The sequence below is a fragment of the Lampetra planeri genome, chromosome 1 (assembly GCF_965212315.1).
Source record: "Lampetra planeri chromosome 1, kcLamPlan1.2.h2, whole genome shotgun sequence".
Lineage (NCBI taxonomy): Eukaryota > Metazoa > Chordata > Hyperoartia > Petromyzontiformes > Petromyzontidae > Lampetra > Lampetra planeri.
Genome location: NC_136107.1, coordinates 18,537,453 through 18,563,567, shown reverse-complemented (window position 1 = coordinate 18,563,567; position 26,115 = coordinate 18,537,453). Strand labels below are relative to the sequence as shown.

Genomic DNA, 26,115 nt, shown 5'->3' with positions numbered 1-26,115 from the left:
AATAAAGCCATCACAACAGGAGGCAGGCAAGTACTATTAGTGGTCTATCCATATTTGGGCTCCAAAGACAAAAAGCAGCAGTGAACATTGATTACTATACAGTACTGATAAGTCCTAATGAGTGCGAAGCCAGTCTATAGTCGTCTGTTTCCCTGCTGCCTGTTGAGCAGCATGGCCAAATCGTTATCGAGCATTGCTTCCACAAAGCTGAGAGCATTATGCATGCAATGTGGTGGTCACATGACATACGTACAAGGCATGATCGAGGTTGTGCCATCCTGCTGTTTGTGAGCAAATCTTTGTGTTGTTAAATATCAAATTAGTTGGTGTTCATAACCTGTTATGCATACCGTTAAATACTGTTTGTGTGCATAATAACGGATTTAAATTGATTAAATTACAATTATAAAATGGATATCTTCATATATAGTGAGATTACTATGACCACAATAGACATGTAAAACGTGGATAAAAAAATATATATTCTCGAATTTCAACAGAAACACCTAACAGTTAAAAAAATATATAACATTTAATTAATAAACAGTATATATTTTAACTTGCAATTTTTTGTTGAGTAAAACACTTGCCTTCTTTAGCTGTTTTCTTTGTTTTCTCTGCTTTCTTATCAAAGATAATTTCCCTGTTTATGGGGCTTATATTTTTACTGGTGGTGCACTGAAGAATAGTAGTTGTATCCTTTTCATCCTCAACATGTTTCATATCTGCATTTGAATTAGGAGCCTCCTGGCCTCTATTATAATTCTCTTCAGCAGATTCCTCTTTCATGTATGTAGGTTTAGCCTGCTCTTTGTTTTGTATGTCATCTTTATTTGATTTATCTAATGCCTTCTTTCCTGTGGAAGATGAATGCAACCCAATAGAAGTTACTTTCAAATGTATGACAAAGTGCAGACTTGATTCCTTACAAAAGCATAAAATGATGCCGCTTTATTTGAATAGATTTGTATTGCGTATATTGAATTCATTTTCCAAATGTCTTGCATTATTTACAAATTTTAACTTTTTTTTTTAATTAAATACGAATAATCATGGGTCTGCTGGGAAGAGCTTAAAAAAAACATCGTCGGAAGTTGTTAGGGGAAATGTGATGAACGCCCGTGTGCCCAGGCCACAGTACACTTACGCTTGCGTGGTGGTGGCTTACAAGGCTCTTTCTCCTCAGTGCTCTCCTTATCTGTTTTCTGTAATAAAGGAACATTGTTTAATCAGATGTCAAATTTTCTCATGATCAAAAATCTAAGACAGTTTAGCAAATTTATACGACAAAGAATCAATATATACCTACAAACCAACTGATGATTTATAGTGTACCAAAACTGAATCTATCAATTAAAAGTAACATTTACAGTCAGCTCTATGTATTCCTTTAAATAAAATTCCATTATCCATAACAGGTCCCTGCGGGGTGGGCTGGTAGGAACGAACAAATGCATGGCTATAATAAAATGAAATGGCGGGGGTACGATACGAAGGGAGAGTTTGAGGCCTAGTTCTAGGCTTTAGGCCTAGCTGTAGGCTTTAGGCCGCTGTGAGTTAATTTTTAATTTAAATGTTTTAATTAAAAACTATCTCAGGGAATTATAAGGGAATGTTACACTGTTTAGCCAGGAAAGCCTCACTGAGTCTAAAGGTTTTTGTAGGGTCCTGCCAAGTGTTTGCAGTAGGGGGCGATGTTGCTACACCTAATCGGACATCGGACGGACGGACGATATAATCCATTGTAGGCTGGTTCACTTCGTTCCTACCAGTATAAGGGGCCATCCACAAATGACGTCACGCACCGAGGGGAGGAGGGGGGTCAGACATTTGTGACGATGTGTGACGAGGGGGGGAGGGGGGTTGAGAAATGTGACGTCACATCAAAATGCGCAACTTTAAATAAATATTAATTAAATAGAACTGTTATAACACAAATTTGTATTAAGGAGTATTTTTCTTCTCCATGGGAGAATGGAGAAGCATACATTTTGTAAAATTTTTGAATTATTGTTATTAAAACATTTTGATTCTAATGATTCTACCAGGGCTTTTCATTGTGGAATGAATATATGATTGTTATAATTGTACTCTCCATTTTGCTTCGTTCTACTACGAAGTTTCAAGTATTTTTTTATAGTTATAATTACTTTTAATATTTTATAATTCTAAGAGAATTTAATTATAATATTCTGAACATCTGCAGTTTTATTTAGACGTTAAATGTTTTCAAGTGAATTTTATGCTAAATTTCAGCTTTCCAACGCCTCCTTATTAATACGTGTTTCCTCCTACAACATCAGAGTGCAGCGCCACATTAAATACGCAATACAATGACAATAGTTTAAAGTGATTTGAAGCATGTTTTATTTTCAAAATGGAAATATGGTTTTGGGGGGGGGGGCAGAGCTTTGTGACGTCATATTTGAGGGGGGCCTGACTTTTTGTGACGCCGTGTGACGAGGGGGGGGGGGGGTAATAAATCGGCCAAAATCGTGTGTCATTTATGGATGGCCCCTAATATATTTCATACATCATTTAATACAAAAGTAAAAAACTAAACATTTTACCTTTCCCCGTTTGGCCTTCTGATTGAGCTCCTTTGACGTCTTCCTTTTACGTGAAAGTTCACCTTCAAAGTCTAAGTAAATTTGAAACATTGATACAGTAACTTCATACACCAGTTGATTTCGGTTTGTTCCAGAAAAATCAAAACATAAGTGTTTCAGTCTACTCAAGTTTACCTCAGATAAAACTGTTTATTTATCTACATTCGTTTTCAGAAAAGTACTCTTTCTTCATTACCATACAAAAACTATTGCATTTATTGAGTGGTGCTATGTAATCGTTCTGCCCTCTTATCTTGCAATGAAGTGTGAATGGAAAATGTGCGACATACTATTATATATCTAAACATCCCTTAAAAATGAAAACATTCGTAAATTTTGCGTGTAAATTGGTTTATATGAACTTCAAAGCCAATACAGGAATGGCAAAATTGATTATGGAATTGAATTGCAACCCCACATTGTGAGAATTCATCAAACTGCAAGTGGCTGAATCATTACATGTGTGGTGGTCAAGAATGACACAGGTCACACAGGTCACACAACCTAGGGGAGGGGTACGTACCGGTCTGGACCGGTCCGTACCGGCAGGGACGAGAGGCGGTTGGAACCGCTCTGAGGGGAGGGGGCTGGCAAGAGCCAGGGCCCCGAGACACCCCCACCCCTCAGAGAGGCGATATATAAGACGGCTCCCGGAGAGCGGGAGTCAGTCTATCTCATCTGAAGCTGAAGGAGGTGCCGCCGGAGATCCTGGACCCCAAGCCTCGAGGATGCTGCCCCGCCGGGACTGAGTGGCTGAGGGTGGCGTTAAGCGTCCCTGGGCTGAGTAGCTGTAGGCTAGGGAAGGAGAGTAGTAGGGAATAGAGTGGAGGCCATACCTCCCTAGGTTGTGTGGTTGGGCTGTTCCCCCAGTGAGTCAGGAGGACTAGTGTTTATTGAAATAAAAGCGTGTGGCCTCTAAAAGAAGTCTCCGTCTCATTCAAGATACTACAATTGGTGTCAGAAGCGGCCAAAGAACCTCGCCAACATGGAAACAAGACAGAAAGCGCTCACCAGGGGCCAGGAGAAGGACGTTGAGGGCGACGCTGAGCCGGAGGCGGGAGCGCCATTTCCGGGGGACGGGTCTGCGGCGGCGGGCTCGGGTTCTCCGGGGCCCTCCAGGAGTCCGCCAACGTCGGGATGGGCGATCCAGTCGGCCCATGCCCGGCTGGCCGATCTCCTCCATGCCGCTGCCTCCATCCTCGACGAGCTCACGCTGGGGGGAGCGGGAGCACCGGGTGGAGGACCAGGCCGGAGGATGGGAGGGGTTCCCGCCGAGAAACGCACCATTCCCGCGCAAAATTTTGACGTCACCTCCGGAGGGGAAGACGCCACTTCCGCCGGGAATGCGGCCGTCGGAGATGACGTCACTTCCGCAGGGGGGTTCACCGCTTCCGGGGGAAATGACGTCAACCGGCCAGGAGGTCAGGGGGCACAGGAGGCCCGCGTCACATCCAGCGTCGGCGGCCTTCCACCGGGAGGAGCAGAGTTTTCGGGAAGGTGCCCGCCGATTCGGTCGGATATTCTGCCGCCGGAAGACGCTTCAAATACTACACTTGGGACGTTGCTGTCTTCAAGGTGGGACTACATCCCGGCGCTGCAACAGCGCTTGCCTTCGCTGCAGGTTTTCGCGGCAAAGGGGGGGGACTGGGCTGCTTTTTCATGCCGTTTCGTGGCAAATGCCGAGACGGCTGGGTGGTCTGCCGACATCGCTCTCCGAGCCCTGCCTTCCGCCCTGGACGACGTGGCCTTGGCCACGTTCCTCCTCATTCCACGGAGGGAGCGCTCCACCTTGCAGGAGGCCCTCGATCGGATGGCCTTAGTGTATGGACCTCCATCCGAAACAAGACATCGTTTCGCCAGTCGGAGGAGGGAGGCGGACGAGACACCCCTTGCCTATCAGAGTGCACTGATGGCGTTGGCTCAAGCGGCCTATCCTTGGATGGACGATGTGGGCCTGGACTCCATCGTGCTCGAGAAGTTGCTGCTGCTGGCTCGAGAACTGAGAATTGCCGTCCACGTCAAAGACGAAGCTAACCTTTCCTCGCTGGGGGCGGCACATTACCTGCACACAGAATTGCTCCTCCAGCGGGATGGGCAGGTGGCGGCGTGCGCCACTGCAAGAGTAGACGAGGTCCCGGATACCCAGGCCTTCGCGTCGCAGCGGGCCGCCAGTTGGAGGGGGGCTGACCGGCCTCGCCAAGGGGAACCCCGGCGGAGACACGGATTCCCGCGGGCGTGGGCCCGCGTCACGTGCTACAACTGTGGCCAGCAGGGTCACCTGGCATCGGGTTGCCCAGCACCCCGGCGCCGGGTTCCGGGTCGTCCACCATCGTCCGCCCGTCCGCCGGCCGCTCCACAAGAACCCCAGGCATGTCGCGACACCTCACGCACACGGTCCCTGCCCGCATCTCATACACCGCATACACCGCGAATCGGCGCGCCACTAAATCGCGTTGCGTTGAGCGGTGGGGAGCGGAACGGGGCTGATGTTCGGGGGCCACTTCGCGCGGTTCAGTGGTCCGAGTTGGCCCACAGGGTCGTGGCCGCGGCGACGGGCTCATCGGTTATTCTCGGGGATATTGACGAGATTCAATTTCGATTATTGGTCGATACGGGTGCTTCGGCTACTATAATATCCGACCTCATATACAACGTGTTACCAAAGAGATGTCAGGCACTCGCCCCGGTCTCCGTCCCTTGCTTTGCGGCGAATGGGGGTTCCCTGGGGATTATTGGCCAAATAACTGCACAAATTTGTATTGGCGACATTAAATTATCTGGTCCCGTTTTGGTTTCCGATGCCCTGGCCGTTCCCTGTTTGTTGGGTACGGACTTCTTGGGGAGGATGCCCATCAAAATTTTAATTGACAAAGGCTGCATCGAGCTTCCTTCGGGCCGCCGGATGGCGTTTCTGCCCTCACCAACCCGGCTACGCACAGCTTGCGTGACTGTTCCGGCTAAGGCGTCTGAAACCGTGCGGATTCCGCCGGGTGCGCAGATGCTAATACCGCTTCAGTTACGCAAACCACTGGAGGCGGACGCTACGTCGGGGGTTTTGTTGTCTCCTTCCAATACGGCCGAGCGAGGGTTGGACCTGGTGGGTGCACAAACGCTTGTGCCTAGAGAAGGACAGCCCTTCATTCAGGTGCTGAATGCGGGGTTGCGGACGAAGGTCGTGCACCGAGGGGCTGTGATTGCACATGCGTCCTTGCCGCTGCACACTGACTCCGTCGCGGCTCATGTCGGTGAGGCGCCGGCGTTCGGGACGCAGGTGGGTGTCGATGAGGTATGGATGGATTCTCTCTGTTCAGGGGCTGAAAATCTTTCCGAGTCACAAAGATTAAAGCTGCGCATGTTGCTTCGTGAATTTCCCGATGTTTTTAGCAAACACAAATTCGATGTTAGGTGCACTAATCTATTGAAACACCACATTGATACGGGGGATTCCGCTCCCATTCGGCAAAATCCGTTCCGATTGAGTCCGGCAGAGAAGGAACATGTCCGGTTGGCGGTGAATGACATGCTTACCGCGGACATTGTGGCTCCCTCCAACAGCCCATGGGGTGCGCCGATTGTGCTAGTTAAAAAACATGATGGCAGTTTGAGGTTTTGCGTGGATTTTCGGAAACTTAACAAGGTTTCGCTGGCGGACGCGTATCTGCTCCCTCGCATGGACGAGTCGCTCGATGCCTTGGCGGGGGCGCGGTATTTTTCAACCTTGGACCTTTTGTCGGGGTTTTGGCAACTGCCCTTGGATGAGGCATCCAAACCTAAGACCGCGTTCCGTACGCCACAGGGCCTTTATCAGTTCAATCGGTTGCCCATGGGATTGCACTCAGCTCCAGCGACGTTCCAGAGATTGATGGAATTGGTCCTCGCTGGCCTGCAGTGGGACTCTTGTCTTATATATCTGGACGACGTAATTATTTTCAGCCGTACGTTTGATGAACATCTGGACAGACTGCGGGCTGTATTTCTCAGAGTGCGATCGGCTAACCTTAAATTTAAGCCTCAGAAATGTTTCCTGTTGCGTGAATCGGTGCGGTACCTCGGCCACGTTGTCAGTTCTACGGGTATAGCCACCGATCCTGCTAAAACTGACTGTGTAAGAACGTGGCCCACGCTCACGTCTGTGGGGGAAGTCCGCAGCTTTATAGGCTTTGCGTCCTATTACCGCCGGTTTGTCGAGGGGTTTGCGACGATCGCCAAACCCCTTCATGCTCTGACGGCTAAGGGGGATAAGTTCCATTGGGGGGAAGAGGAGGACAGGGCGTTCAGGGCGCTTCGCGATGCCCTTGTCCGAGCCCCTCCCTTATGCTATCCCGATTTCACGTTGCCCTTCATCCTGGACACCGATGCCAGCAATACCGGCATCGGCGCGGTGCTTTCGCAGGTTGTCAACGGGGTCGAACGGGTCGTTGCCTATGGCAGTAGAGTCCTGTCTCCGGCAGAACAACGTTATTGCGTCACTCGCCGTGAACTGCTCGCTATTGTCGTGTTTGTTCAACATTATCGACCGTACCTGTACGGTAGGCATTTTACGGTTCGTTCTGATCATGCGGCGCTACAGTATGCGTTGAAAATAGACCAGCCGTCCGGCCAGCTGTCACGTTGGCTTGAGGTCCTACAGGACTACACGTTCACGGTGGTGTACCGGAAGGGGACACAACATTCAAACGCGGATGGCTTGTCACGCCTTCCTCCGGGTGATGGGTGCGCGTGTTTTATGGGCTCGGGGAGATGCAAATCGGCCACGGGCACTGCTCCGGCTTCTCCCTTGGTGGCGGCAGCAGGGGTGGTCGATGGGGAACCTGGCGCCGAGGGGGACTTGCAGGTGTTGGTCGCTCGCGACTCGCTCCTCGATCTGCCTCTGGACGAATGGGGACGGTTCCAGATGGAGGACAATTCCCTCCTCAGGTTACGCCGTCGTGCGGCGAGAGGGGGAAATTGTCAGGAAAGGGTAGGTACTGTCATGTTGCGGGAGGGTCTCCTCATGTCATGGGACGCCAGCTCGCGGGGTTACAAAATCGTCGTCCCCACCGCTCTGCGGGGCAGAGCCGTGTGGGCGGCGCACGAACGCATCCTGCATTTGGGTATTCACAAAACGCTCGCTACACTGCAATTGGATTTTTTTTGGCCTGGAATGGCGCGCGATGTCGCCGACCTTTTGAATAGTTGCACGCAGTGTGCGCGGCGGAAACACCCGGCTAGGGCGGCTTGCCCACCCCTTCAGTCGATTCAGGTGTCCCGGGTTAACGAGTTGGTGGCTCTTGACATTCTGGGTCCCTTCCCTGTCACCGCTCGGGGTAATAAGTACCTGCTGGTTGGGGTTGAATATTTCACCCGTTGGCCTATGGCCTGGCCCCTCCCCAACCAGTCGGCGGCAGCCATTGCGGAGGCGTTTCTCCAGGGCTACGTCCTGGATAAGGGCGCCCCGGAACGGCTGCTAACCGACCAGGGAAAGAACTTTTCATCCAATCTTCTGCGGGAGGTTTGTGACCTTTTGTGCACACAGAAGGTCCGGACTTCCCCCTACCACCCGCAGACCGATGGTATGGTCGAACGTCTACACCGGACCATTACCTCGATGTTGTGCCATCAGGTGGACGACACTCAGTTGGATTGGGACCTGAGGATTCCCGGAGTTCTGGCTGCATATAGGTTGGCGCCTCACGCGGCCACGGGCTATTCGCCCTTCTACTTAATGTATGGCAGGGATGTCGACCCCCCCATGGAGGTGCAATTGCGGGTCCAGACGGCGGCGTCGCGCTCAAAACTGTCCGAACACGCTCAGTTCAATATTCGGAAGTTGGTCGAGGCGAGGGTGGCCGCGCAGGAAAATTCCAGGGCTAGGCAACGAGCGAATGAGCGTCTCTATGATCGCCGGGTTACGGTGCACAAATGGGCAGTAGGGGATAAGGCGTGCCGCTGTCAACGTCATCGAAATTTCTGCAGGCCTGGCCGGGGCCGGTCGACATTGTTCGGGTCGTTCAGGACCAGTGTGTTAGGGTCGCGTGTGGACGGCGCTCTTGGTACGTGCACCCCTCGCGCCTGAAACCCTATGTCGCACCACGCACTCACACACCTTCATCTCGCAGGGGCCGGCCGCGTGATGGGTCCGGCAGGCTGGGGGAGGGGCCTCGTGATCCCCTTGTTGTTCCGAATCCCCCTGCCACTCTTTCGGATGCTGCAGGTGTGAGTCCACCGGAGGAGCGGGAAGCGGCCCGGCCGCCTGTCCAGCAGGAAGACGGCTCACGGGCTTTGTCCCCGGGGCCTCGGGACGTGCCGGACGCCCGTCATCTGGCCCCTCCTGACCCTCCGCAAGGAACGCTGACCTCTTACGATGGACCCGCCACACGGACTCGTTCGAAGGGTCTCAGGTTCTCCTGAGACCTGTCGCAGATACACTGCCTCCTCGCGGGGCCTGTTCGTTTGTGTGGTGTGTCCGCAGTGTTCTTGTGTACAGGGGGGTTGGGGTAAATTATTGGGGATTGTTGTGCTTTATTGTTTTGTTATTGTTATTGTTGTGTTGAGGCTCACGCATTGTTCTTGTCGCGTTCAGAATTCCTGGTTCGCGAGTTAGGGTTGGGATGTGTATAGTGATGCAGCCGGGACGGCTGCGGGCTGTATAGGGGGGGGTGTTGTGGTGGTCAAGAATGACACAGGTCACACAGGTCACACAACCTAGGGGAGGGGTACGTACCGGTCTGGACCGGTCCGTACCGGCAGGGACGAGAGGCGGTTGGAACCGCTCTGAGGGGAGGGGGCTGGCAAGAGCCAGGGCCCCGAGACACCCCCACCCCTCAGAGAGGGGATATATAAGACGGCTCCCGGAGAGCGGGAGTCAGTCTATCTCATCTGAAGCTGAAGGAGGTGCCGCCGGAGATCCTGGACCCCAAGCCTCGAGGATGCCGCCCCGCCGGGACTGAGTGGCTGAGGGTGGCGTTAAGCGTCCCTGGGCTGAGTAGCTGTAGGCTAGGGAAGGAGAGTAGTAGGGAATAGAGTGGAGGCCATACCTCCCTAGGTTGTGTGGTTGGGCTGTTCCCCCAGTGAGTCAGGAGGACTAGTGTTTATTGAAATAAAAGCGTGTGGCCTATAAAAGAAGTATCCGTCTCATTCAAGATACTACAATTGGTGTCAGAAGCGGCCAAAGAACCTCGCCAACATGGAAACAAGACAGAAAGCGCTCACCAGGGGCCAGGAGAAGGACGTTGAGGGCGACACTGAGCCGGAGGCGGGAGCGCCATTTCCGGGGGACGGGTCTGCGGCGGCGGGCTCGGGTTCTCCGGGGCCCTCCAGGAGTCCGCCAACGTCGGGATGGGCGATCCAGTCGGCCCATGCCCGGCTGGCCGATCTCCTCCATGCCGCTGCCTCCATCCTCGACGAGCTCACGCTGGGGGGAGCGGGAGCACCGGGTGGAGGACCAGGCCGGAGGATGGCAGGGGTTCCCGCCGAGAAACGCGCCATTCCCGCGCAAAATTTTGACGTCACCTCCGGAGGGGAAGACGTCACTTCCGCCGGGAATGCGGCCGCCGGAGATGACGTCACTTCCGCAGGGGGGTTCACCGCTTCCGGGGGAAATGACGTCAACCGGCCAGGAGGTCAGGGGGCACAGGAGGCCCGCGTCACATCCGGCGTCGGCGGCCTTCCACCGGGAGGAGCAGAGTTTTCGGGAAGGTGCCCGCCGATTCGGTCGGATATTCTGCCGCCGGAAGACGCTTCAAATACTACACTTGGGACGTTGCTGTCTTCAAGGGGGGACTACATCCCGGCGCTGCAACAGCGCTTGCCTTCGCTGCAGGTTTTCGCGGCAAAGGGGGGGGACTGGGCTGCTTTTTCACGCCGTTTCGTGGCAAATGCCGAGACGGCTGGGTGGTCTGCCGACATCGCTCTCCGAGCCCTGCCTTCCGCCCTGGACGACGTGGCCTTGGACACGTTCCTCCTCATTCCACGGAGGGAGCGCTCCACCTTGCAGGAGGCCCTCGATCGGATGGCCTTAGTGTATGGACCTCCATCCGAAACAAGACATCGTTTCGCCAGTCGGAGGAGGGAGGCGGACGAGACTCCCCTTGCCTATCAGAGTGCACTGATGGCGTTGGCTCAAGCGGCCTATCCTTGGATGGACGATGTGGGCCTGGACTCCATCGTGCTCGAGAAGTTGCTGCTGCTGGCTCGAGAACTGAGAATTGCCGTCCACGTCAAAGACGAAGCTAACCTTTCCTCGCTGGGGGCGGCACATTACCTGCACACAGAATTGCTCCTCCAGCGGGATGGGCAGGTGGCGGCGTGCGCCACTGCAAGAGTAGACGAGGTCCCGGATACCCAGGCCTTCGCGTCGCAGCGGGCCGCCAGTTGGAGGGGGGCTGACCGGCCTCGCCAAGGGGAACCCCGGCGGAGACACGGATTCCCGCGGGCGTGGGCCCGCGTCACGTGCTACAACTGTGGCCAGCAGGGTCACCTGGCATCGGGTTGCCCAGCACCCCGGCGCCGGGTTCCGGGTCGTCCACCATCGTCCGCCCGTCCGCCGGCCGCTCCACAAGAACCCCAGGCATGTCGCGACACCTCACGCACACGGTCCCTGCCCGCATCTCATACACCGCATACACCGCGAATCGGCGCGCCACTAAATCGCGTTGCGTTGAGCGGTGGGGAGCGGAACGGGGCTGATGTTCGGGGGCCACTTCGCGCGGTTCAGTGGTCCGAGTTGGCCCACAGGGTCGTGGCCGCGGCGACGGGCTCATCGGTTATTCTCGGGGATATTGACGAGATTCAATTTCGATTATTGGTCGATACGGGTGCTTCGGCTACTATAATATCCGACCTCATATACAACGTGTTACCAAAGAGATGTCAGGCACTCGCCCCGGTCTCCGTCCCTTGCTTTGCGGCGAATGGGGGTTCCCTGGGGATTATTGGCCAAATAACTGCACAAATTTGTATTGGCGACATTAAATTATCTGGTCCCGTTTTGGTTTCCGATGCCCTGGCCGTTCCCTGTTTGTTGGGTACGGACTTCTTGGGGAGGATGCCCATCAAAATTTTAATTGACAAAGGCTGCATCGAGCTTCCTTCGGGCCGCCGGATGGCGTTTCTGCCCTCACCAACCCGGCTACGCACAGCTTGCGTGACTGTTCCGGCTAAGGCGTCTGAAACCGTGCGGATTCCGCCGGGTGCGCAGATGCTAATACCGCTTCAGTTACGCAAACCACTGGAGGCGGACGCTACGTCGGGGGTTTTGTTGTCTCCTTCCAATACGGCCGAGCGAGGGTTGGACCTGGTGGGTGCACAAACGCTTGTGCCTAGAGAAGGACAGCCCTTCATTCAGGTGCTGAATGCGGGGTTGCGGACGAAGGTCGTGCACCGAGGGGCTGTGATTGCACATGCGTCCTTGCCGCTGCACACTGACTCCGTCGCGGCTCATGTCGGTGAGGCGCCGGCGTTCGGGACGCAGGTGGGTGTCGATGAGGTATGGATGGATTCTCTCTGTTCAGGGGCTGAAAATCTTTCCGAGTCACAAAGATTAAAGCTTCGCATGTTGCTTCGTGAATTTCCCGATGTTTTTAGCAAACACAAATTCGATGTTAGGTGCACTAATCTATTGAAACACCACATTGATACGGGGGATTCCGCTCCCATTCGGCAAAATCCGTTCCGATTGAGTCCGGCAGAGAAGGAACATGTCCGGTTGGCGGTGAATGACATGCTTACCGCGGACATTGTGGCTCCCTCCAACAGCCCATGGGGTGCGCCGATTGTGCTAGTTAAAAAACATGATGGCAGTTTGAGGTTTTGCGTGGATTTTCGGAAACTTAACAAGGTTTCGCTGGCGGACGCGTATCTGCTCCCTCGCATGGACGAGTCGCTCGATGCCTTGGCCGGGGCGCGGTATTTTTCAACCTTGGACCTTTTGTCGGGGTTTTGGCAACTGCCCTTGGATGAGGCATCCAAACCTAAGACCGCGTTCCGTACGCCACAGGGCCTTTATCAGTTCAATCGGTTGCCCATGGGATTGCACTCAGCTCCAGCGACGTTCCAGAGATTGATGGAATTGGTCCTCGCTGGCCTGCAGTGGGACTCTTGTCTTATATATCTGGACGACGTAATTATTTTCAGCCGTACGTTTGATGAACATCTGGACAGACTGCGGGCTGTATTTCTCAGAGTGCGATCGGCTAACCTTATATTTAAGCCTCAGAAATGTTTCCTGTTGCGTGAATCGGTGCGGTACCTCGGCCACGTTGTCAGTTCTACGGGTATAGCCACCGATCCTGCTAAAACTGACTGTGTAAGAACGTGGCCCATGCCCACGTCTGTGGGGGAAGTCCGCAGCTTTATAGGCTTTGCGTCCTATTACCGCCGGTTTGTCGAGGGGTTTGCGACGATCGCCAAACCCCTTCATGCTCTGACGGCTAAGGGGGATAAGTTCCATTGGGGGGAAGAGGAGGACAGGGCGTTCAGGGCGCTTCGCGATGCCCTTGTCCGAGCCCCTCCCTTATGCTATCCCGATTTCACGTTGCCCTTCATCCTGGACACCGATGCCAGCAATACCGGCATCGGCGCGGTGCTTTCGCAGGTTGTCAACGGGGTCGAACGGGTCGTTGCCTACGGCAGTAGAGTCCTGTCTCCGGCAGAACAACGTTATTGCGTCACTCGCCGTGAACTGCTCGCTATTGTCGTGTTTGTTCAACATTATCGACCGTACCTGTACGGTAGGCATTTTACGGTTCGTTCCTATCATGCGGCGCTACAGTATGCGTTGAAAATAGACCAGCCGTCCGGCCAGCTGTCACGTTGGCTTGAGGTCCTACAGGACTACACGTTCACGGTGGTGTACCGGAAGGGGACACAACATTCAAACGCGGATGGCTTGTCACGCCTTCCTCCGGGTGATGGGTGCGCGTGTTTTATGGGCTCGGGGAGATGCAAATCGGCCACGGGCACTGCTCCGGCTTCTCCCTTGGTGGCGGCAGCAGGGGTGGTCGATGGGGAACCTGTCGCCGAGGGGGACTTGCAGGTGTTGGTCGCTCGCGACTCGCTCCTCGATCTGCCTCTGGACGAATGGGGACGGTTCCAGATGGAGGACAATTCCCTCCTCAGGTTACGCCGTCGTGCGGAGAGAGGGGGAAATTGTCAGGAAAGGGTAGGTACTGTCATGTTGCGGGAGGGTCTCCTCATGTCATGGGACGCCAGCTCGCGGGGTTACAAAATCGTCGTCCCCACCGCTCTGCGGGGCAGAGCCGTGTGGGCGGCGCACGAACGCATCCTGCATTTGGGTATTCACAAAACGCTCGCTACACTGCAATTGGATTTTTTTTGGCCTGGAATGGCGCGCGATGTCGCCGACCTTTTGAATAGTTGCACGCAGTGTGCGCGGCGGAAACACCCGGCTAGGGCGGCTTGCCCACCCCTTCAGTCGATTCAGGTGTCCCGGGTTAACGAGTTGGTGGCTCTTGACATTCTGGGTCCCTTCCCTGTCACCGCTCGGGGTAATAAGTACCTGCTGGTTGGGGTTGAATATTTCACCCGTTGGCCTATGGCCTGGCCCCTCCCCAACCAGTCGGCGGCAGCCATTGCGGAGGCGTTTCTCCAGGGCTACGTCCTGGATAAGGGCGCCCCGGAACGGCTGCTAACCGACCAGGGAAAGAACTTTTCGTCCAATCTTCTGCGGGAGGTTTGTGACCTTTTGTGCACACAGAAGGTCCGGACTTCCCCCTACCACCCGCAGACCGATGGTATGGTCGAACGTCTACACCGGACCATTACCTCGATGTTGTGCCATCAGGTGGACGACACACAGTTGGATTGGGACCTGAGGATTCCCGGAGTTCTGGCCGCATATAGGTTGGCGCCTCACGCGGCCACGGGCTATTCGCCCTTCTACTTAATGCATGGCAGGGATGTCGACCCCCCCATGGAGGTGCAATTGCGGGTCCAGACGGCGGCGTCGCGCTCGAAACTATCCGAACACGCTCAGTTCAATATTCGGAAGTTGGTCGAGGCGAGGGTGGCCGCGCAGGAAAATTCCAGGGCTAGGCAACGAGCGAATGAGCGTCTCTATGATCGCCGGGTTACGGTGCACAAATGGGCAGTAGGGGATAAGGCGTGCCGCTGTCAACGTCATCGAAATTTCTGCGGGCCTGGAGGGGGCCGGTCGACATTGTTCAGGTCGTTCGGGACCAGTGTGTTAGGGTCGCGTGCGGATGGCGCTCTTGGTACGTGCACCCCTCGCGCCTGAAACCCTATGTCGCACCACGCACTCACACACCTTCATCTCGCAGGGGCCGGCCGCGTGATGGGTCCGGCAGGCTGGGGGAGGGGCCTCGTGATCCCCTTGTTGTTCCGAAACCCCCTGCCACTCTTTCGGATGCTGCAGGTGTGAGTCCACCAAGGGTGGCCTCACCGGAGGAGCGGGAAGCGGCCCGGCCGCCTGTCCAGCAGGAAGACGGCTCACGGGCTTTGTCCCCGGGGCCTCGGGACGTGCCGGACGCCCGTCATCTGGCCCCTCCTGACCCTCCGCAAGGAACGCTGACCTCTTGCGATGGACCCGCCACACGGACTCGTTCGAAGGGTCTCAGGTTCTCCTGAGACCTGTCGCAGATACACTGCCTCCTCGCGGGGTCTGTTCGTTGGTGTGGTGTGTCCGCAGTGTTCTTGTGTACAGGGGGGTTGGGGTAAATTATTGGGGATTGTTGTGCTTTATTGTTATGTTATTGTTATTGTTGTGTTGAGGCTCACGCATTGTTCTTGTGGTGTTCAGAATTCCTGGTTCGCGAGTTAGGGTTGGGATGTGTATAGTGATGCAGCCGGGGCGGCTGCGGGCTGTATAGGGGGGGGTGTTGTGGTGGTCAAAAATGACACAGGTCACACAGGTCACACAACCTAGGGGAGGGGTACGTACCGGTCTGGACCGGTCCGTACCGGCAGGGACGAGAGGCGGTTGGAACCGCTCTGAGGGGAGGGGGCTGGCAAGAGCCAGGGCCCCGAGACACCCCCACCCCTCAGAGAGGCGATATATAAGACGGCTCCCGGAGAGCGGGAGTCAGTCTATCTCATCTGAAGCTGAAGGAGGTGCCGCCGGAGATCCTGGACCCCAAGCCTCGAGGATGCTGCCCCGCCGGGACTGAGTGGCTGAGGGTGGCGTTAAGCGTCCCTGGGCTGAGTAGCTGTAGGCTAGGGAAGGAGAGTAGTAGGGAATAGAGTGGAGGCCATACCTCCCTAGGTTGTGTGGTTGGGCTGTTCCCCCAGTGAGTCAGGAGGACTAGTGTTTATTGAAATAAAAGCGTGTGGCCTCTAAAAGAAGTCTCCGTCTCATTCAAGATACTACACGTGTAGAGGAGTAGAAGAGGGTAGTGGCGTCGTGTGCGCTGTCCGGTGTGATGGCGTCACAGGACGTGGGGTCATGCGCTCTGGACGGCGCACATGACGACACAGCTCCTCGAGTATAAAGGGGAGACCCTGTGACGTAAGCGGGGTCATAGCGGGAGTAGAGGGTCCGAAGAGGGTGGAACGGGGAGCCAGGGGCAAGAGAGTAGGGATAGGGGTAGCATAGCGCCCGAGCTGGACGTGGCCGTGCTCCTCGGTCGGCCGTGTTTGTTGACCCCACGGCCGGCGCAGAGGAGACAGCACGGGGCAGCCGGCTGTGTCGGGACCCAGTAGGGACCTAGCCCGGGACCCTTATCCCCTGGGAGTTGTTCCCCCCGAAAGATATCAAATAAACCGACGGCGAAAGTCCTTAACCTTTACCTCCATCTCTGAGTCGTCGACAACTCTTCTACACATGTGTAGTGACATAAATGGAGTCACTATGCCGTATAGCGCCAGCTACTGTCATAAGAGAGGAACTGTGCATCTTGAGCCTCTGGCACCAGAGTAGGTATGGCATGGAAGCGGGCCCTAGGGAGCATGGTTCTGGTGACGGTCAGAGAGAGGGCAAGTAAGGACGTGACAATCTGGGTGAACCCGAGAGGGCACGTGACTGGGACAGGGTAGTGAGGGGGCCCAAAGGGTGGCTTGATGGACACGTGGAGCTCGGTCGAGAACTTTCTGGTGAGATCCAGAAGGGGGTGTGGCCGAAGGCGGAGCGAGGCCACACTCGGGAGCATAAAAGGGAGGTCCCGAGAGCAATCACTGCTGTCTGCTGGAATGCTACGTCTCTTCGATCCTCGGTCATCACGTTCGGCATCGTGGGTCAGGCAGTGTGTTGGCTGACTGACCCAGTTCTGTAGTTACCTCGTCGTGGTATAGTTAACCGTTGTTACATTATGTAGTTACCCTGTTGGGGTTGTGTAATAAACGTGTTGCCTCCAAGTTCAAGCGTGTGCCTCCATAGAACCCACTAGACATGTTTACCCTTCATTCAGCTGCAATGGATGATTCACAATACTCTACAAAATACTTGAACCATAGTTGAGTACCTTGGGAGCTATTGGTATCTTTGTATTCCATTTCTGCATCTTGGTTATACGTTTCTGAAAATCCAAACTCATCCAGGCGTTTCTGGGAATAACAACAGCATAAGCTAATGAGTTATACTTATTAATAATATAGTGTATATGTAATGAAGCCGTAACAAAAACAAAGGAAACCTCACCTGTATACTCATCTTCGTGGCGCAGTTTGCTTTCCGTACAGCATCAGCAATCCTTTTTGTGAAATCTCGACCATTTTGACCCTGGAAATAACATGTAAGGTCATGTCGCCACATACAGTATGTACATCGATATGTGAAAGTTGTTAGAAAATCGGAGCACAGGCACGTACTCTCTCAAATGTGAATAGGTATTACAAACAATACATTTCATGCTTGTGTAGGGCTTGAGTATAGCGCGCCACGCATCCACCGCCTCTGTTGCTGTGCAAGCAAGCACAGTACAGTGGGGTGATGTGAGGTAATGGTTGTTGTTGTGACTTTAGGCGAAGTGGGTCGTTAAGGGTTGAAACAGGTGTCAGGGTAGCCGGGAGGACACAGGCCAGTGATTGGCTGGAAAGGTAATTGGGCATTAGCTGGCGTTGCTCCGGCGGCAAAAACAAGGCCACGTGACACGGGGGGCCAGGGGGCGAGCGATAAGCGGGGGGTAGAGATAATTAGGGAGATTAATTGGTGTGGGGATATAAGCCAGAGCGCAACGGAGAGAAGGGAGTCCTGTACGAGTCGGCGTCGTGGATGGAGCTGCAGTAACGGTGCCCGGAGAGTCGCAGAGCAAGTGATAGTAGAGTAAAGTGTGTAGAGACAGTGTTAGTAGAGTAAAGCACGGAGAGACAGTGGTAGCGAGAACGCAGCGAGCAACCAGGGTAGCCATGCATCGGAAGGATGCAGAGTAGGAGAAACCGTAGAGACGACAAGCGTAGCGATAGTGAGGTAGAGGGCACGGAGAGACGTGGAGCGGTGGCGCAGCAGAGAGAGGCGGAGCGGAGCGAGGCCGCGCCGAGATGCGGAGCGGTGGCGCGGCGAAGGTGGACTCTAAGAGGAAAATAAAGAGGAGAGAAAGACAACCCTTGTATGAGTCCTACACTTGTATGCCACCAACCTTCGTGGAAAACATATTCTCCATGGAGCTTTCAAATGTTTTGATGAAGCAGGTGGGGATCCATGATCGAGAACTTACGTTGTCGAAAAATGTCACGTGGTATTTCATCTGCACACATTGTCCAGTAAATATGGAAATAGTAAATTATTTGAATGCACAATATTTACAATTGTATAAGTGTAATAGGTTTGAATTTGTAATTGAGAAAATAAGAAATCCATCAAGTTCAGTGACTTCATTTTTACAAAATAATTATTTTTGCATAACCACACATAACAATATGGTCAGAAAAGACAACCTATTAGATTAACCACATGTTAACGTTATAAAACATTCCTAACATCAAGAATCAAATATCTGCCTCTGATTTTTGTAAAAAAAAATAGGATTGTGTAAAATGCAGCCTTACATACAAAAAGAAAAGCATTTAACACATTTTCCCCATATCAACCTTGACAAGGCACAGGCTTCATTTGATGTTAGATTTGTATTGTTAAATCAACTCATATCAGTACATTTTATATTCATACCATTCTTATTGCGCATGGCTATCAAAAAGGCGCTGTTTCACGAATGTGTAAATTTTGAAAAAATTATAGGTTTTACCCTTTCTGGCAACAAAATAGGTGAAAAGATGTTTGCATCTTTGTTTGCATGTTCACCACAAGTACATGTGGTTAATGCGGACTTGATTGCTTTCAAAATGTTTCTATTTGGTGTTTGAACATCTTAACACCTGTTTTCTTGCTAGAAAAAGGGTAAAACCTATTATTTATTCATATTTTGATACTGGCAACACAGGTCCCATTTTGAGTATAGTTTGTCAGGAGCAGGTGACATTGCTATGTTATCCAAATAAGGCATTCTACTGATTTCAAATTTCGAACGTGACATCAACACGTGTATTAACTAGGGCAGCCACAGGGCTCGAATCACCAACCTCTGCAACAAGTGGCAAATGCGCTCCCGCTTGATCATGTTATTTGAAAGCTGACACCAATTTCCTAAATATTGCACATTAAATATATTCACATTTTATAGCTATCCATTGTGAATGTAATTCAAAAATAATTAAGAAAGAGTAAATGAAAAATACATTAAGCAAGTATTAAAATAAAAATTGTGATATCACCTACCACACCCTTTTTCTTGGAGGCAAGGAAATATTTTTCCGTCTCTGGATCATTTTCTACCATACCCGGCCACCTTAAAACAATGTATTAAGTTTTAGATGTCACACTGCATTTACAACATTCGGTATTTTAACATACGTAATGAACATTTTACAGAGGTCATATTCCACTAGTCGTGCCTACAACCTAAATGCAAATTTAGTTTTAAATAAAAAAATGTTATCCATTGATATTAAAATACAGTACATACTGTGTTATTGCTACTATAGAAATTATTCCACCTTAAAGGCCAATCTTCAAAACAAGTATTACTTTGAGTGCTATATGCACAGCAGTGCTTTTAACCAATATATCTTAAATGTATCTGATCTATTTAGAACCCACCAGAGTTGAGCCTGGATAGTGCTTGGATGGGCAACCATGATACATACAAATCGGTGTCATCGGCTAATGTGGAGCTACATTATCAGACAAACTAATGATTATACTGTACTGTACCATGCCCCGTAGCCTATGCTCCCTGCCTTCACCAACCTGTACTGACCAACATGGTGAAGTATGGTAAAATGACCCCCATGGTGAGGAGGCCCTCATCCACTAGTGGATTGAGAAAAAGGTCTGTACATATCCTGTAGTGGGAAGATCAGACGTTAATTCTGATTGTTTTCAATAATAAGTGGTAAAAATTGTTCCAGCAGATTTACAAATTAAATAATAAACAAGTCTTTAATTGTGAAGACAGTGTTGTTGCATTAAAATGTTAAATGTGTGTGTCGTGACTGTATGTCACTGTGTGGTGCAGGGCTTATGAAGCCACGGCGGATAATGTGTTGGAATTATGTGTAGCCCGCTTGCTGGACATGGTACCAGCCCTAGCGGGGCTTGGGTGAGCGCTGGTCAGCGCGGAGGCACCACGTACAGTGTGCGGTGCGGGCTCCCGGTGAGGGAGCGAGAGGGAGTGTCAGCCAGCCAGGGTTACGTTGGGGCATGATACGCTGGTTGACCTGCCGACACATAACCCTATGATATTGGAGGGGGGCCACCGGTGGACGGGGGCCACTGGGCGGTCACGTGGTATAAAAGAGCTCTCGGGAGCCTTCGGGAAAGAGCTCGAGAGTTCTAGAAGGTGGATGGGGCGAGGGGCGTAGCCAGCCCCAGTCCAGGGGGATATAACGGGGGCCCCGTGAGGGGCTCGGGGTTCTTCGTGTTGCTGGTGATGAAGATCAACGTCTGGTTAAGAAGCCTCTAGCCACACGGTCTGGGACCCAGCATGTGGTCCGGGCCGTGATAGCGAACCGTGTCTAGTTCTGCCGTAGCATGGCTAGATGGGCATTCAACACCCAAGTGTAGGTTGTGTTATGTTACGTTGAGTTACTGAATAAAGTGTTGCTCCCAAGACAACGTCTGTGACTCAGTTGGACTCACTACATGTGTATGTTGACAATTTGTATGTTACAGCAATGTCTGGAACATGATAGTCATGAATCATCTCATTCGATACACATGAACCACACTTCATGTTCTCAAACATGAACCACGCTTCATGTTCTCAAACATTCAGTCTACCTAGACGTATTCTTTGGTTCTTACGGTAAAGTCACGTAGATAGAAAAATAATAAAACCTAAAGTGAATAAAAAAAGGCTACAGTTTACATTATAGACTGCCAGTACGCTCACCGAGGTTAAGAACCAGGCTACAGTCTACATTCGTGTTTTTTTGTTTTTTATTATTTTTCTTAAATTTGTATTTTTATTCACTTTTTTTTTTATCTAAGTGACTTTACCGAAAGAACCAAAGAATATGAATTCCTGTAGTCACGAAAGTTTTAAGTAAAAAATCTACCTAGACGTGTTAATTTCATACAGTGACACACCAAGGGTAACCAAACTGCTTTGCCCAGACGAGGAAACCAGGTTGAAAGTCTGTCTCTGCATTACTCTCATAGCAACATTCCTCCTCTGCGATGCTGCATGAGTTGTACATTGTATCTAGGGGGTAGAGGGGGAAATAGATTAAATTAAACATATGCAAAATTAAAGGAAAATACCAAACACAGCCGAAAATGTGTGTAATTATGCAAGCTGGTGTGGTATATTTGTACATTTTTTTAAAGCACATTTCCTAGAACTATGAAAACGCCTGTTGTTCTGAGAAGCATTGCAATGGGTTGCATTTAATTAACATGAAATATATCGAGTACAGTGATGTGGTGAACCAAAATAAATACATAAGATTCGGTTTGAAACGTATTGTGGCCGTACGTAGAACTAAATGCTCTGTAGATTATAAAAGGGGGGGGGGGGCGGTGTGAGTTCGACTCGTCGATACCCTTGTTCATGTCACACGTCCACACGTCAACGAGCACCGAGGTATCCGGGGCATTATTGAGACGTCTCCATTTGCCGCACACTTGGTTGCTGCATTGCACCCAGATTTCATATCCATACTCTGAAATCAACCAAATGAAAAAAACAAACAAACCCATTTCACTTCAGAATCAGCATATTGATATTATACTGCCGAGGAGAAATCCGATGAGCAATAAAGCTCTTTTTTTCACAGATACCCAGTAGGGGCCACGGGGTAAGAACGTTACAACAACAAAGACACGATAGGAGTGCCAAGTACAGGAAATGTAAACAAATCGCTGAAACACGTACAAATAAAACTAAAACATCCAAGCAGGCAAAGCCCATTGGAGGTATTAACTTATTTCCCAGAAGCGGCCTGGCCACAAATGAAAGCTCAACAAAGTGGGTTATTGCGTGAAAATTTATAGTAGCCAAATATTCTAAACTAGCCTTTTGCCCGTCCAAGGACAGGTGTATTGCATTAAATCTGAAACTTGCAAGCGAAAAGCAGCCCGTGACGTGATATTCATTGCATCCATTCGCATGCAATGTGTAAGGCTGCGGTGACACACTTATTTCATTTAAAGGTTATAATACCTTGTTCATCCATTTTACCAGTGGCAAAATATAATGGTAGGTTTTTACCCTTTTAACTGGTACAAAACTGACACCTTTATTCAAGGCATCATGTTTGCAATGACCACAACACAAGCAGTCAATAAAGCAAACAAAAAGAAGCAACTCTGATAAGGATAATAATATGCACTGTCCTTGAAGTTGATTGGCCCACACCCGAGACGGCTTTCTTTAGAGCCTAGTCCCCATTGGTGTAAGGCCAGATGACACCAGAAGGCGTACAACTCAAAAACAGTGCAATATCAGAGTATTGAGAGTTCGGGGTAGACATTTACCCCGAACTCTCAATACTCTGATATTGCACTGTTTTTGAGTTGTACGCCTTCTGGTGTCATCTGGCCTTACACCAATGGGGACTAGGCTCTAAAGAAAGCCGTCTCGGGTGTGGGCCAATCAACTTCAAGGACAGTGCATATTATTATCCTTATCAGAGTTGCTTCTTTTTGTTTGCTTTATTGACTGCTTGTGTTGTGGTCATTGCAAACATGATGCCTTGAATAAAGGTGTCAGTTTTGTACCAGTTAAAAGGGTAAAAACCTACCATTATACCTTGTTCATCATGACGTCCTTTTTACTTCTATGTCTTAATAGCGTTACGGAGATTGCGTGACGTGAGGGTTCTGCCTTTGTAGTGAGGGTTATAAGTTGACGCTGAGGAGGGGGGAGGAGGCTCCTCGCCCCCCCCATGTGGCGTGTTGGCTCATTATCGTAGTAATTCATCTGAATGCATGTTTCTCAACAACCGAGTTTGGCAACATCAACATCCGTGCAGTCAGGTTTTTTTTGCATCGACCCACAAACGGCAAGTGCTGTTAGTGAGTAGCAGCACCTAACATCACTAGCCCCGCAACTTCTTTATGACCCTTGAGCTACACCCATTTCAAACCTTTTAAAACAGTCTGCCTCAGCAGCAGACCATGCTTTCCCACCTGATCATGGACGCTTGTGTTGCGCCAGAAACGTCGTGATTTCTCTTATTTTATACCTACGTGACTTTACCGAAAGAACCAAAGAGTTTGTAAGTTGATGCCGAGGAGGGGGGAGGAGGCGCCTAGGCCCCCAATGTGGAGTGACGTCAGCCGCTAATTATTATGAATGGGGGGGGGTCCATTTGGAGAACGTCACCTTATGATTATTGAGGGAGGCTGTTCAATGTGGAGTGACGTCACCTGCTCATGATTATATTAGTGGGGGGGGGGTTCTCCATGCGGAGTGACGTCACCCGCTCATGATTATTAATGTGGAGGACGTAACTTTTTCATGATTATTAATGAGGGGGACTGGTCGACGTGGAGTGACGTCACGCGCGTTACACACTGACATTCTTGGGTAAATATAGTAGTAAATATTGTGTATAAAGCGACCTTTTTGCCGAGGTTGGCACAAGTTAGTGAATGCAGAGCATGGCAATTTACATTTGCAATTCTAGTCAAGAATAGAGTAGCCAGATGAAGATGTCGCAGGCTTTCGCCTACCAAATATTATTCATAACAAGAGGTTTGTGGGTTATATCGCGTAAGTATAAATGTTGCGTCTATTAATAACCCTCCACCATCCGACACGGCCAGTAAGGTTTGTCACGTAAACGAATCGTGCAAATGAGTTACTACTTTTTCCAACACACAGGTGGGCTGAAGTAGTGACTAATTGGCACGTTTTATGAACGTGATAAACCATACTGGCTGTGTCGGGTGGTGGAGGGTCAAAGACACATTTATATTTATCAAAGAATACAGTGGCTGTGAAACATTTGAAGGTACTGCATGTCAAAAGGCACATTGCCAAATGTATTTCTTCATTCTACACTGCTTTTTTCACAATATATTTCTCGTGCAAAAAGGGTCGCTGTTCAGAAAATGTTTGTTCTTACCTTTCATGTCACAATTGTTCAACTTAGGGGTGGCGTTACGCTTAAACAGTGCATCACTAATATTGAGACGTTCAGCCTGCACGCGGGACAATTGCGATATAAAAACAAGACAACGAAAAGTCACGTTAGGCTCTGTGACAAAGTGAAAGTCCCAACGCGTAACTAAATTGCGTGCGCCGATATTATTTAGCTGCTATCAATGTCCAAAATGATAAGGCCACTTTTTTGAGCTTATCATTTGTGGCCAGGTCGCTTCTCAGAAAACACATTCCTCCTGTGGAGAAAGCTGCTGGTAGGAACGTTGGGTTGCTCGGTCAATGGCCAGGGTCAACGGCGGCGTGGTGTATTCCGCAAATATGCCCGACTGTGAGGGCGGGCACAAGCCGGCGTGAGTAGGTTAAACGTTGAGTTTTATAAGGGCACCACGGGGTGACCAGCCCCTCCCCACCCAGCGCCTCCCCACCCAGCCCCACCCCTCCCATTTTTGGATGCACGACGGACGGACACAAAAATCCCTTGTGGGCTGGTGTAACCAGGAGGTTCCTACCAGTATAAGTTAATACCTCAGCGGCCTTGCTAAGATGCCTTCTAGGATAGTTTAGTTTTATTTGTATGTATTTTGCTGATTTCTTTACCTGGACTTTGCACAACAAATCGTGTATTTGTATTGTTTGTTAACGTTCTTACCCCGTGGCCCCTAATGGGCATCTGTGAAAACAACAAAGAGCTTTATAGCTCATCGGATTCCTCCTGCAGTTGAAGTAAATATTCAGATTCTAGATTTGAAGCTTTCGTGACTGCAAGGATTCATACTCTTTGGTTTTTTCGGTAAAGTCACGAAGGTAAAAATAAAAATAAATAATAAAAATAATAATAGAAAAAAGATAATAAATCATTATTTAAATATTTGATTTCTATTATTTGTTATTATTTTTTCCTACGTGGCTTTACCGAAAAAAACTAAAAATAATAGAAATAATAATAAGATCATTAATCATCATTATTTTATTATTTTATTTATATTAATTTTTATTTATTTTTAACCTAATGTGGCTTTACCGAAAAAACCTAAGAGTATAAATATTCAGATTCCGACCAAAATTGGGGAAATTACCAATTGCAAAAAGGGGAACAATGTTTGTTTTACTATCCTGTAAAATGTTATTTATTTGCGGGCAATGCAGAGCGAACATTACAATCGTACTGACCTTCGCTTTTTTTTGCTTTCTTCTATTATTCGACTCTGAGTTGTCCACTTTTAAAGTAGCAATGCAAAGCTTCGCCTCGTCCGTTTTAAATTCAACTTTAGGGTTAGTTTCAAACACCCTCGTTGTCCCATCCAACCCAGGATCATCCGTCGCAACTTCTTTTTGATCACCTTAACGAGATAAATACAAATCAAGTGACTCATTGTGGTTTTATGAAAAGCAGCCCTTGGCTTGTAAGTGGAATGTTTGCATATTAACTCGTTTTTTGTTTTAAAAATCCCATTATTTTTCTCACCATTAATTGCAGCATTAAATATGTCTTCATATTGCGAGTTTGTCAAGCTGACACAGCTATATTTTTTCTCCATCTGAGGGAAAAGACCGCGCTAATTAAATTACTTTCGAACAGGTCACAATTAAAATCTGCCTCAGGAGGTAACAAGATAACGCTTCTTCGAATCAAATCAATCATTTAATTTACTTTCATCAGACACCCAATTGCCATTTTTACTTGCTCAAGGAAGGCATTTGATTATATAAAATGTTAAGGATAATTTTTAATGTCTGAGGTGAACATAAAAAGTACAACGACACACCTCATTCCACGTCGTGAGGGGAAAAATATCCCAGACGGGCAAACGTGAGGCAAAAACTAAATTTACGCAAAAACAAAATCACACCAATAGTGTAATTGTAATTATAAGAGCAGCACTCAATTTAGTAAATAACAAAAATATCTTCACGCTGTGACGGGGAGCCAGGGTCCGTGTCGTCTGCGG

At 50.1% G+C, this 26,115-nt stretch overlaps 1 protein-coding gene across 1 annotated transcript; it reads right to left on the bottom strand.

Moving 5' to 3' along the window:
* Positions 1-555: 555 nt before the first annotated feature.
* Positions 556-26,115, bottom strand: LOC144723451 (uncharacterized). Its single transcript, XM_078602223.1, has 13 exons — positions 25,933-26,115; positions 25,632-25,704; positions 25,337-25,506; positions 24,129-24,204; positions 21,600-21,719; positions 21,145-21,259; positions 19,273-19,342; positions 18,137-18,244; positions 17,200-17,280; positions 17,024-17,105; positions 2,571-2,641; positions 1,148-1,205; positions 556-857 (listed from the first exon to the last, which is right to left on the bottom strand). The coding sequence occupies exons 2-13, from the start codon at positions 25,702-25,704 to the stop codon at positions 556-558; spliced, it is 1,326 nt and encodes a 441-aa protein (XP_078458349.1). The 5' UTR covers positions 25,933-26,115.